General features: G+C 32.6%; 3 protein-coding genes across 5 annotated transcripts in view; 1 reads left to right on the top strand and 2 right to left on the bottom strand.

Annotated features, from left to right (window-relative positions):
• The window catches only part of LOC126856232 (uncharacterized), a 64283-nt gene extending 60456 nt beyond the window's left edge, over positions 1–3827 (bottom strand). The window contains exon 1 of the mRNA XM_050604553.1: positions 3803–3827. The gene's annotated coding sequence lies outside the window, so the exon portion shown is untranslated. The remainder of the gene's footprint in view (positions 1–3802) is intronic.
• LOC126856225 (uncharacterized) overlaps positions 1–12807 on the bottom strand; it is a 63376-nt gene extending 50569 nt beyond the window's left edge. Inside the window, exons 1-9 of one of the 2 annotated variants that reach the window (XM_050604531.1) lie at positions 12538–12807; positions 11734–11948; positions 8240–10928; positions 6681–7836; positions 5855–5910; positions 5015–5648; positions 4610–4724; positions 4232–4426; positions 3951–4153 (exon numbers count right to left, since the gene is read on the bottom strand). In XM_050604531.1, coding sequence (XP_050460488.1) covers positions 4242–4426; positions 4610–4724; positions 5015–5648; positions 5855–5910; positions 6681–7836; positions 8240–10928; positions 11734–11948; positions 12538–12623 — 5136 coding nt within the window. In that variant the 5' untranslated portion in view covers positions 12624–12807 and the 3' untranslated portion in view covers positions 3951–4153; positions 4232–4241. Of the gene's footprint in view, positions 1–3950; positions 4154–4231; positions 4427–4609; positions 4725–5014; positions 5649–5854; positions 5911–6680; positions 7837–8239; positions 10929–11733; positions 11949–12537 lie in introns of those variants that run through there. The other variant, XM_050604529.1, reaches the window with a different exon arrangement.
• Positions 1–13875, top strand: part of LOC126856230 (uncharacterized PE-PGRS family protein PE_PGRS46-like) — a 131250-nt gene that overhangs the window by 21576 nt on the left and 95799 nt on the right. The gene's annotated exons all lie outside the window — the stretch shown is intronic.

Here is a 13875-nt window from a genome sequence, read left to right on the forward strand (position 1 = left end):
ACTGTGACTCTCTTCCGATTTACGTTAAGATATTATTACTTATCGTCGCTCTTCTTTTCGCGAGACAGTAAGCGCTCACGTTGCACAATTTCCTGTCAGGATAGACGTTGGACACGTGTCAAGGAGACTAAAACGAGCAAATATATATACGAATCAGCCTTTAAAAATTTTCGCAATCTCCTTCGATATTTTTGAGTTTATGTTTTCATCGTCTATTGTGACACTGATGCTCGATTTTTCTATTTCCATTATTGTCAATTAAAAAAAAATGATCCGACGAAGGAAGAACACGGGGGATTACCGAACCATTCTTTCGATTCTGTCAACTGCACACTATTGAAAGGTTGGCTGGAAATAAAAAGCGGCAGTTTTCTTCAAAATTGCTCATAAAGAGCATCGGTTCGCACCCTATTCTCGTAAAGATCCGTTGTTGTCCGCAGGACATGCACAACCTTCCGTGAAATTGCTCGCGCGAGATGGTGGCCATTCGTTATTTATCGTGTGGGCGGCCTTCTTTTTATCGCGTCATCTTTAGCGAAATGGAAAATAATATGAAGTAATAGAAAACATTAAAATTATAAAATAATTTCCTATCTATTCTAAGAATTGTGAGAGATATTGCACCTAAATAAATTGTCATTTCTTAATTAATTAATAAAGTTAACTGTTATTATCGAACATGTACTTCTAGAAATCAAAATAAGTAGAAAGTTTATTAGCCGATGTTAACACAACTCGTGACACAGTTTCAATATTATCGATCGCGATACGAACAGCCATCTGTGTTCCGATCTCGTTAAATTATTTATCATGCCATTTATTGGATATTTTCCGATGCAGAAATTGATCTCTTAATTATCCGTTATTAGGGACAATTTATCTATATATATAATACTCTCTTAAATCTGAAATCTGATGAAATGGAGTGTCTCATCACTGATAAGCAGTTTCCGTTATAATAATATATAATATTTTAATGAAAAATCTAGTATATCCAATGTATATTCATAGAACTAACAATAAGTTGGAACTGGACACTTTTGTGCTACACAAATTTAATTAATATTATAAAAATTATTATAAGAAACACGTATAACTTCTTTTATGAGAAACGGAAAAGTTTGAAAAAAAAAAATTATAAAATAAAATAAATTTTGACTTTTTAAAAAAAATTTTTTATAATTTAATTATTAGGTACATATACAATACAATACGCTTCTTTTGTTTTTGTAACTGCAACGTATTTCGAAAATCATGTAATTAAAATCATATCGCGACATACAAAAAAGGAAAAATTCCAATATTTCAATATCTCAAATTTAATCAACACTGGTTTATAAAATTGCAAAAAAATTGACAAACACGGATTTAATTCAATCTCGATAACGTATTTTTTATATATACTATGAGTGAATCATAGATAAAAGCTCAAAATATCGATACAGGTCAGTTCGTAACTGGGAAAAAATAAAAGGGAAGAATGTAAACAGCAACAATCTCGTTTCTATTCATATTTTTATGATTCTATGACACATTTCTTCGTAAAATGTAATTGCTGAATAATCCGTATATTTCGTTCTTCTTTTATGTATTTCTTATTGTGAAATAAAAGAAATAAAGAGCATCGGAGAAGAATAAAAGAGGACTTTCATTTTACGATTATAATCTCTTCTCTACTAGAAAAGAGAAGCTGCTCTTCGGGAAACGGTGATCTGCACACCGTAATTCATTGAAGAAGTGGGAAATTATTGACGTACTTTTCTGAAATTGTAATTTATATGGACAATTTGGCGATTAAAGAGCGCGAATGGGATGTTTCTTTGAAGTACGTACGATGTAGGACATAGGTCAATAGAACGCTGATGGCTCACTATTATTCACCGATATAGACGTGCATTAAATCCGTTTTAATAATAACAATATATTGCATTTAATCGTGTGGTTTCACGATTGCCATCTCTTTCTCACTCTCTCTGTTTTTTTTTGTTTTTATTATTATTATTATTATTATTATTATTATTATTATATAATACAATAAAAGGATGATTCTTATATATCTACGATTAAAATCTTTATATATACGACATAATATACAAATTTTTTAAAAGTAAAAAAATTATATATGGAAATCGTGATATCAAATTTTTTAACGAAAGAACTTCCTGCTATATTTGAGTGCCTTTCGGGAATAAATGTTATAAATGAATGGGCCTAAAATTTTTATTAAATGCACCTAAATGAACGCAGACGCAATTAACGTCACGGCCATCAAACGGAACGCTTCAATAAATTGCAGAGATAACTTTGTTACATTTTCAAGTGATCAAGCGGGATTCATTGCCTACACTTGATATAATATGCCGCGTAATGAAATCCCGTGCACGCATAAACATTACTATTATATGAGATATATGTTATAGCGAAGACCTAATAGCAACGCGCGCGATGAAATGAGTCTGTCTGATGAATGTTATTATGATCTACGAAGCCGGCCGTGATTATTGATGGCTCCGGTTATAATCAACACGCGTGTTTGATTACAGCATCAAGTTTACCTAGTATAAGTATAGATGAACGGACTGAATTATTCGTTGTTTATCGATGCCCATGATAAACGAAATTTGATTTCCATTATAGTAGAGAGGTATGTTGCATATATCGTATAATTAAACGGTAAAATGTAATAGAATTGATTAACGTTTTTTATATTTTGCTCAAAAGTCTATGCAAGATGAAGGTGCGATTAATATTATATTTTTTGTATTAATACGTATGTCATGTGATTTTAATTTAACGAAAGAACCATTCAAAGATGACAATGGTAGGTACTGTCGTTTTACCTCTCTTGCAGACACAAATGGACGTAATACACGCGCACACAAGCGAGTACAGTCGCGTGAAAACACAATGGAGGAGTCCTCCAATGCTCTGTGCTATTGAGAATGATTCGTAAACACGAGTATAGTAGACTGTACAATAGTGGACTTCAATATTCTCGCCGAGTTACGTGGCCACGATATAGGAAAGGGAGAAGACATAATAATCGAATCTCTATATTGCAAAAGGAGACGGGTAAATCCCGAGTAACTTATTTCAATTAAAATTCATACAAAGCATTTCCTTGCAATGCACGCGTCATTGTTAATATGAATTTCATTTGTTTTATGCATAAGTTATGTATTATTGACGCGCGCGATGTAAAACAATAAATAAAAAATATTTTCGTCGATCAAAAATTATAAGATATGGCATATGTGAGAAAGGATATAATTTTATTTACGTAATATGCAATATTTCGTAATGCGTTTATATTTTTTCAAATTGCGAATGTCAATCAATCAATTGCTTCATGTCCGCGACGTTAATATAATCAATGCCGGGAGTATCGTATAAAATGTACAGTGTTCTTACTTTACGCGTGCAATTGGACGGGATTCATACCGCTGTAATGCGCGAGCGGATGAGAATTGGCTACAGGTGGTCCCGGGCAAATCAATATGTACGCGCGTGTTGAGTGAATATATGTGAATATATTCTCGAAATCGTCCCTGCGACGGACGGGCTTACGATCTCGACAATGATGACAGGTGACAATAGCACGACATGGCGAAAACTGTGTACTTATGCTTCGCGTTATCGTTTGCAGGAATTAATTTTATGTTTTTTTTTCTTATTGAAATGCGCATAAAATGTAGATATGTTTCGAAACGCATTTTGCGATAGTGTTCATAACTTGGAAAATTCTCAAGTATAAATTGGGGAATTACGTAAGATGGATTTCTAAATGGAGAAGAGTACTCACTAGGACAGGAAACTCGGGACGGGACAGCAAATAAGATAAAGGTGTGATTTCAAACGATGTGCGGAAATTGAACTGAAATAAGGAAAAGGACAAGCTTTAAAAAGAAAGAGAAAAAGAAAAAAAAAGAAAAAAAACAAAAACTCTCTCTTCATTAGAAAAACAATTATAAAAATTTTTTAATAACATCTGTGCATATATACTTTATAGAAAAATGAAAATAATATATAATCTGCATATAACATATAATCTAATAATACTATATTAATATCGAAAAGAATGAGAATTAAATTTATATATACATGTACATATTTCTTAAAGGCATAAATACTATTGTAGTTTGTTTCGTTAATTCTATAATAAATGATAGGAAAGATTAACACAAATAATCAATTGACCGATCAATTATTAAACGTCAATCTGTGTAATTACCTATTTCATATTATTCCTCATCATCACTGTACTCCTCATCTCCTATGAGTTCTTGTGGAAAGCCAATAGCACACAAATCTTGTAATGATAGATGCTGGATATAAGGCGCCAAGTTAAACAATTTATAATTACCGATGCAATCCACTATCCAACCGTCAGAAATTGGTGCTGCTTTGGCAGTCCGATACCAATGTTCTACAATATTCACAAAGTATTTATTCATTATTTTTGTATCATTTTTGAAATAGGCATGAAAGGCATATATATATTTATATCAACATAGACATATCGTGTATATATTTTTTTGAACTTTCTAAATTTTCTCCAAGAATTCATTACTTATATGCACACGTCATATTTATCTACACAATTACTTACCGATTTCCTTGTCATCATGAACACCATCTTGGATCACAATGCCTTTCATGCCTTCCTTTTTAGCCAGAGCTTCGAGAGAATCTACTACTGTGGCTCCAGTGGCGAGTAACAAGTTCTGAAAACCGAAGGTATTTTTAAACCATGGGTTTGGCCGTAGTCCAACTTCAAATGGCATGGTGGCGACTGAACGCGCAGGAATCGTACATAAAAATCTTTCCGGTCCAGCGACACGTACAACGAATTGGTTTTAATTACAGCCAAAGAAATCTTATCGTGTTTTTGACAGAGATTAATAAGGTTCATGACGAGAAAAATAATTTTCCAAGAAAAGTCTAGCAAGAGATGAAAGATTCGCGATATCTCTTACATTTTTCAATGTAGAAACTAGATAAGTTAAAAACTGACCTGATATTGATTCAGCGAAACGTTCAAGTACGGTCCGACGCACCAAAATGTAAAGTCTTCAAAGAGATTCTTTTTGCGTAGCCTCGATCTTTGAGGACCGTCATCGATAATACCGTCGGTGAACGTCGTGGCTTCATAAGGAGCTTCGTCCAGTAGTTTTTCCTGTTTAATACAATCCTCGATCCATCTGTAGCTAATTATCCATTTTCGATGAGCTATACCCTGGAGAAATTTCAACGTGCTTTTGGCTGCGTTCTTCTCGCCTATAGTGTTCACGATAACGTGTGTTACATCGGACTCGAACTGATTCACATAATCCACGTTATGTTTCGTCGCAAACTTTTTTACAGTTGCTAATTGAGTCGCTGTCAGGCCGCTGCATATGAAACACAGTTTTTGCTTATCAAATTGCTGGCGCATGTTTTTCAGATTATTCGTCGTGGAACTTTGCGGGGTACTTTGATAAAGCGGATATATTTCCAACAGTTTCACAGGTGTACCCGCGCTACTCTTCGAAACGCTTTTTGTCTTCGATGTGCTCGGTATCTGCTCGGCGGATGATATATGTGGTTTTGAAATCGGTGATATATTTTTTCTCAACTCAAGTTGTTTCCAACTGATGTTATTTCCATTGCTGTAATATTATAATAATGTATTTTGTGCATGTTCTAAATTAATAAATTAAAGACCAATCATTCAAAACTGCACTTTCCGATTTTCTAAAGAGAATATATCGTGCAATAATATATATTTATATACAAACATATCGCCTAATTAGCAAAAATACGTAAATACGAACACAAGAAGCATACGATATAAGGGAAAGAACTTAAAACTTACTTCTTCATCTTTCTCTCGGGAGTTTTCTCCACAACATCGTCTTCGTCAGCAGAGACCTATGTTTAAAAATGCTCTTACTTTATTAACAAAATTTTGATTGCATGTCGCAATCAAAAATGTATATGTAATTCTATTATAAATAAACAACGAAAACTAAATTAACTAATTAAATATTGAAAAAGATAAAAAATAGTATAGTAGGTATAGTATAATAGGTTTGTAATGGAAGCTCGCTAAAAGGGAAGGTAATATATGTGTAAAATAGATAATATTTCGTAATACACACGTTTTCTCTACTATATCTATGTACTATAATGTATTACGTACATAATTAATCGTGAGATACAAAACATAAATGTATAAATATACTATAAAATAGACTATAAAAAAGAAATCGTTACGATGAAGAAAAAGAAGAAGAAAATTAAGTGTTGTAATAAAAAGTGATGTATATTAGTATTAATAGTGCATAAGTAATATTATGAATAATGATTAATCTCAAATTATTTCGACAAAATAATTTCCTGAAATTATAGGGAAATTTATTCGCAACGTGTCTTATTAAATCCACAGTAATTACATATTTATGATTATGGTTTTGTAACATGAAAAAAGATATTAGACGAATTGTTTATTTGTAAATATGAACTCAATTCGTTATAACTATATAGATTTTATAGTTATTTTCCTTTATAAAAAATTTCAATAAATTCTAATAAAATTATATTTCTTAAAATAATAAAAGAGCATAAAAAGAAGTGTGCATTAATATGCTATTTAATTAAAAAATGGATAAACAAGATTGCATAAATACATATGTACTGACCTCTGCTGCAGTCTTCTTATCTTGAGTATCTTTCTTCTGCTTTTCGGGAGTGTGTTGCTCCTCTTGGATCGGATCCTTCTGTAAAGTAATCGTTTTCCTTTGATTCTGATTAACCGTTATACCAAGTAGTTCTTCTTCAAATTTTTGCAGTTGACATTGATGCTGCGTAACGTTCATAAGCGAATCAAACAAATTGTCCGTTGTCAAGTTTAATTCGTCGCCAGCGACTATTGGTTTTTGCATTGTTCTATCATCGACATGAGATCGATTTGTCGATTGATTTATCGAAACATTAATATGTTGCGCGAGAGAAGATTCATCAATGAATTTTTCCCTCTCTTGTACCACATTATGCTTTGACGTAATCCTTCTACAAGGATTTTCTTCAATTGTGTCGGTATTTGCCGTTACATTTCTTTTCTCTTTTCGATCAATTGTACAGTCATGTTTCTTCTGGCTGTGAGATACAATATTTTCTTTGCCAAAATTTTCTAAAATAGCGGGAGTCATGGATCTTTTAAGGTTTTTGGAAGGGCAGCTTTCGAAAATATCGTGGGTAGATGACGCACTTAATATTGGAGTCTCTTGGGCGGCGCCATACAGTTCATCTGTCATCGCGAGACAGTTCGACATCCTTTGTTTCGCCGACGGACAAGATTTGAGACTGCGGCTGATCGACTGGTTAGTACAAGGTATCGCATCTTCGTTGCTTTGTGGCAGCTCGACATTGGCGATGATCTCGTCAAAATTATCCTGCAGCAAATATTCTTTGCTGTTCTTTTCTTTCTGACTCATCCTATTGTTCCGCAGAGTAGAATCCAGCGATTGACACGCGTTGGTATTGCTCTGTAATCGATCGATCTGCAGTACTTTATTTATAATATCATCATTGGAGGCTTCTGCAATTTTTTCCGATATTTTGCTTCCTGATTGTTGTAGTATATAGTCCACATTGTCCGAATTGAATATACTACTGCTTTCAAACATATCCGATTCTCGCATTGTCAAGCTATTTTGTGATTCGCTCTTTTGATGATTCGCCGATCGAGGATTTATCAGTTTTTTCTCAGACGGAAATCTTATTGACAAACATTTTTCCTTAGGCGCGTTCATAATCAATGCGTTCCATTGTTCAGATTGATCATCGGCCCTGGGTCTTCAAACAGAAGAAGCATGATGTAAATAAGAGAAATATCTCGTCTCAATGAGAAAAATACTTTTCCGAGATTAAATGTGCAGTACTATCTTTTTGCTTTGTCGCATTACATTGTTTACAGTGATACGCGTCATAGTAATCACTCGAAGTAGTTTAGCACGCAATAAAAAAAAAATATTTAAAAAAACATTTAATTTCGGAAAAATAACATTTTCGTTAATTATATGCATATAGATAAAAATCATAACATATAAGAATTATAATACAATATTTATTAGATAGATGAAAACATGCTTAAGACAAAAATAAAATTATTAACAGTAGGAAAGATTAAAACAGAATATAAATGTTCGATATATATATTGGCTCATATAAAATTATTAGATAATTTCAATTCTAATACCTTTTACAATTTCTCGCAACATGTTCCGCTGATTCTGATTCCGTATCTGAGCTAGAAATTGGTAGTATCCTTCTGAATTTTCGCGTGCATGTATTCTGTTCCTTAGAATTCGAAGAGATTACTTCGATTAAATTTTGGTCGTCCGGGGAAGTCGAACGGTATTTTTCACTCGAATCTAAACCCAATTCTATGTTTTTGGATGATTTACTATATCTGCCAAGTTTTATCCTGCGTCGATCACTGCCACTGGTCGAGTCGCTAGAATTGTCATTTCTACCATCGTCGAACAGCTCTTTGTCACTACTATCTCTCATTCTTTTCCTCTTCTTATTGGAATTTTCGATGGAAGGCTCTTGCGCTTTACTCATGGACGCTGCAAAGCGTGAATTTTTTATCTTAGAAAAGTTATTTTCTTTTATATGAACGGACTTCTCGAGCTCGGATTGCTGCCACGACGAATTCGCGCGTTTAGACTTTCCGTGATCGCTCATTGGGGAGTCTATCGTCAGAAACTTCAGCTGCGAATCTTTGTCCGGTGACAGTAGCTTAATAGAATTCGACGTTCCTGAATGAATACGTGAGCTTTTCTGAATCGCAGAGCTGTTTGGACGAATCGTCTTATGAAGAGATTGTGCATTTTCCTCGATCGTCGCAATCTTCTTTCGATTTAAATAATGATCGATATCTTTCTTTGGCATCGAAGTCGCTGGAACTTTAGGGGATGTCATGGAAAGTTCGATATCTTTCGAAACAGCTTGAGAACGAATATTTTCTATCACAGTAATGTCCATCATGTCTTGCGATTCGTTTGAACAATCAGATGATCTCGCTAAGTTGTATGACATATTCGTAATATATGGCTCCATCTCGAATTTGTTGATCGATTGCTGCATATTATACACTGATGTGATTTGCACTTGCGCTGGTAGCGATTGTTCGCGTTTAGTCGGGCTTAAATAAAAGTATCTCACGTTACGTCGCTTAATCATTGTGCCCATTTGACGAAATTTTACGAGACATTCTTGATTCTTAATATTTTCCGATTTTTCCAATGTCGTAAGATTACTGACAAATTTTTCAACCTGACAAATCATTCTAGAAACATTTCCATCAGTTTGCTTTTTTAAAAGCGCATCACTATGTATCGTATTCCGATTAGTCTGTAGTTGATCTTTACCAATTATCTGCAAATTTAAATCGCGTTTTACAGCTGTCAGTCGATCAAATAGTTTTCCGTTTTTCGATACCGGCGAATTGATGTTTCTATGATCTATGTCTTTTTCGTTACTCGACAATCTATCAATCAATGGAACTTGACTTAATAGTGGTGAGTTAATTTTCTTGTTATCGCTAATTCCTGGCTTTCTTTTCAAGGATAATCTAGCCTTTGATTTTGGGGTTTGCGAAGATTGAGAAGAAGCAACTTCTCCCAATGTCCTTTGAGGACTATTATTCCATTCAGGTTCGGGAGTTCGATTTTCGGCTAATGATGAATTTCTAAAGTTGCTAGCAGGAGTTTGCGCAATGTCGCGCATCATTTCATGTTCGCGTATAGATTCGTTTAACTTTTCGGGCGTTAATACAACTAATCTTTTCGGTGATAACAGTAACGAGTTACAATGTTCTGTAATAATTTCTACACTTTTTTCACGACATCGATTATGAGAATTTTTATTGATGTTTTCGGAGCCGATAATTTCATTCACTTGACTGCTGGTTAAATTTATTATAGGTATTTGTTTATTTTCTGCCTCCAGCGTTACATGCAACGTTTTTATCGGATGATTAGTTGGCGATATCGAACTATTGGTTTTGTCTTTTATACATTCCTTCGAATTATAAATATATGCTTCACTCGATACTTCTAACGGCATCATTTCTGCATTCGATGAATCCAGATTTTTATCGAATGCGTCTTGTTTTTTACCGTTCTCTTCTTTTCTGCTCATATTATAATCCATCGCAATTTTAGCCAAATCGTATTTTTTACTCGACGATAACGAAATATTTTCAATTATTCGAGGTGCGTCTTTATTCTTCTCAGTATTTATATTCAGCTTCTTTATCTTTCTTTTTTTACCGCGTTTCGTCTCTTTCCCAAATTCGATTATACGAGTCCAGTCTGCGAAAGAAGATTGCGCGGCAGATGCGTTCGAGTTCGAGTCATTGATTTGATGTGTTTGATCGTTTGCTATTATCGATGATGAATTGTTTCGATTATTCGTCTTCTCGACGCCCGATTTTGATGCATATTCCTTAGAATTTTTTGCGCGTATTCTATCATGAATAACTTTATATTTCAATTCGTTCGTTGCAGCGGAATCGGTCTTTAATACTTTATCAAATTGCTTCGCATCCGTGTCCTTGCTTATCCGGGACGTATTTGTATTTCCATCGATACAGTCTTTATAATCAATCTGTTTTCTATGACGATTTGTCTTATTGCTCTTATTATATTTATTGTCATGTATTTCATCTGTCGCGCTTAATTTATTATTGTTATCGGATATTAAATTGGCAGATATTTCTATAGAGGTCTCTTCATCGGGGAGATGTTGCAACCACGTGCGAACTTTGACATCAGGCCTGCTGAAAATCGCGTTGTCATTCTCATTGGCAGGAAAAGAATGATCAGGTAGATTTGATACATTACTTTCTTTTGTATCGCGCGGTTTCGAGTGCGACAATACTGAAACATAGATATTATCGAAACGCAGATCAGAAAAGCGTCCCGTTTTGTTTGCTGATCTTGCTAAACAAATATAATCTTACATTTCACATTATAAAAAAATAGACCAATTTTAGCATTCAATCATTTTTATCATTCTCAAACAATTATAGCTGGATTGTATTACGATCGATATCCGTGATCTCTACATTTTTTATCCTTTTTTTCTTTTTCAGTAAAGATATTTTAAAAATATTCATCGCGAGTTGAATGATGTCGGAAAAATACGTGATACTCGATACTCGAACTCTAAGGCTTTATAAAACATTTGAGTTTTTTCTAAATGTATAGTGTGTGTACGTGTGTGTGTGTGTGTGTGTGTGTGTGTGTGTGTGTGTGTGTGTGTGTGAATCGAAGCACTTTAGAGTATCGAAAATTAAATTTTTCAAGCCTCCTGTGCGCACCATAAAAAACATAGTGCTGACCTTGCGTAATGTACTTTTATGGCAATACATTCATTGTGTTTTCTGTGTTTTTAATTTTCATTTACAACTAAATAAAACAATAGTGAATTTCTCGTGCAAATCAATAAGTAATGCAAAAATTGTGATCATCATCAAAAGCAGCAATGAATCTTAATACCATTCTAGTGACACACCATTTCCTAGTTGTACTTATCTTTACGTTCCTTTACATTCTTATATTCAGAGTAAGATTAACCAATAGATAACCCAGATAAAAATATTTATTTATGTCACATTGATTTGTACATGAATTGAAAAGTGACCAAAGAAATTAAAATTGAAAATTTCTACAATATACTCACTGTCTATATTGCTGTCAACTTGGATGGCAGTGACAAGATTTGTAAATTTTATAATACAGGCTTCTAAGTGATCATCTTTTGAAACATTGCGTCTGTTGAGGTTCTTTTTGCAAAGTGGACAAAATGCATTTTTCTTCCGCAACACTTTTCCTATGCATAACTTACAAAATGAATGGCCGCATCGTGTCTTTGCAGGTTCTGTCATTAACTGTAAACTAAAATAACAAAATTGTAATATTATTTATAAATTCTAAAATTAATCTAAATTCTGTTTATGTAAAGAATTATCACTTTGATTATATATATATATATATATATATATATATATATATATATATATATATATATTATGTGCTATGATGCATGCATGCATACATAGTATGCATGTATATATGGAACTTAATTAAATACATATTTAAATTATATAATAGAATATAATGTGTGTTATATATTATATTATAAAATTATATATACATAAAGAGAATATATTTTTTTTATACTTTTTATTATATTTATACTATGGAAAATGAGCTCTAAATATATATTTATTTGAAATTTGATATAAATTTCATATGAAATTGCTCATACACACGTGATCGATGATAAAATACGATTTCAAATCATATAAAAAAATACCATAAACATTGGACATCTACTGCATACTACTGGAATCCTAACCTATATCAATATCGATAATCATGCGCAAGAATTGCAAATTAATTGTGGCTACATCATGCAAACAGATTCAAATGTATTTTAGCGGTGTTTCAATTCGACACATATATATTCGCAACGCAAACTTACCAAATTGTACATTCCAAGGACTTCTGCAAACTTTTTACAGTTTCGGAAAGTTGATCGATGTCACTATTTTGAATTTGTTCTGTCATTTTTTTTTCACGGTTAACGCGTTCACACAATTAACAAACTCGTTATCACTCACAAATTGTAAATGATTTTTGCCTTGGAAAGATCGCTTCTCAAATGAATTGGAAAAGTTGTTCAACATTCCATTCACCTGGCATTACACCTGGATCCCACCTTCGCATCACTTCGTATTTCGAATAAATAAAACCGAAGTTGACAATGCGCGGGAATTTAGCGACTGCAGCGCGGCTACGGATCATTGCATCGATTATCTACGCCCGTTTCGAACCGGGATATATATACTGAAGAAGATAGAAATCAATACACAGTTTTCCTAACTATATAATTATATGACCTATTTATTTAATGTGATTTATATTTAAGTAGATTAATAATACGAATGTATAATATTTATTAATATTAATATTATAAGTAATATATGTGAGCGTGCGCACACACACCAGATATATGAAATATAAAATACTATAAAAATAATTAAGCATTTAGCCATATTTGTTATAAAAATATCATTTAAATCTCAGATATTATATATAAATTAATGTTAATGTTATTAACAAATTGTGAATAATAAATAAAGAATTAAAAGGAAAGATTGATTAAAAGGTTTAAAAAAAAAAAAATTACGAAGATTGAATTTATATATAATTTGAAGAATAACTCATCATCTATAGATAAAATTTATATTTTTACCAAATTTTAAATTTGCATCAATGTTAACCGAAACAAATTTATTTAGCTGTTAAATCAAAACAAAATTTTAGCAAATTACAACAATTAATTTCTTTAATATTTCTAAATAAACAAAAATTTTGTCTTACCTTGCATATTTCTTCATAATGTAACGGCCACTTATTTGACCAAATTCCGATTAATTAACTTACAAGGTGACCAACATAAATTTTTCTAACAATATAAAATAATACAAATTTCAAAATTCTTCTGGTTATCCTGAAGTGAATTAACCGGAGTTTGATTAAAGTAGCCTTTAAAATCCATATTAGAATTAATAGACATCGCTCTTAGTTACATTTGACAATCTACTGGTCGGAAAAACATTTAATTAATCCAGAAAAAAAAACAAGGATTTTTTTCTGATTAGTCAATCAAACGTTACTTGATTTAATTTTCAAGTGCAGACGTAGGTTGCAATTAAGAAGACGCTGAAATTACTTTGAAATATTTGATTGGCCAATCAGGATAAAAAGATTAAAGATTTCTTTATCCTGATTGGTTAATGCAATGTTTTCAACACAT

The sequence above is a fragment of the Cataglyphis hispanica genome, chromosome 18 (assembly GCF_021464435.1).
Source record: "Cataglyphis hispanica isolate Lineage 1 chromosome 18, ULB_Chis1_1.0, whole genome shotgun sequence".
NCBI lineage: Eukaryota > Metazoa > Arthropoda > Insecta > Hymenoptera > Formicidae > Cataglyphis > Cataglyphis hispanica.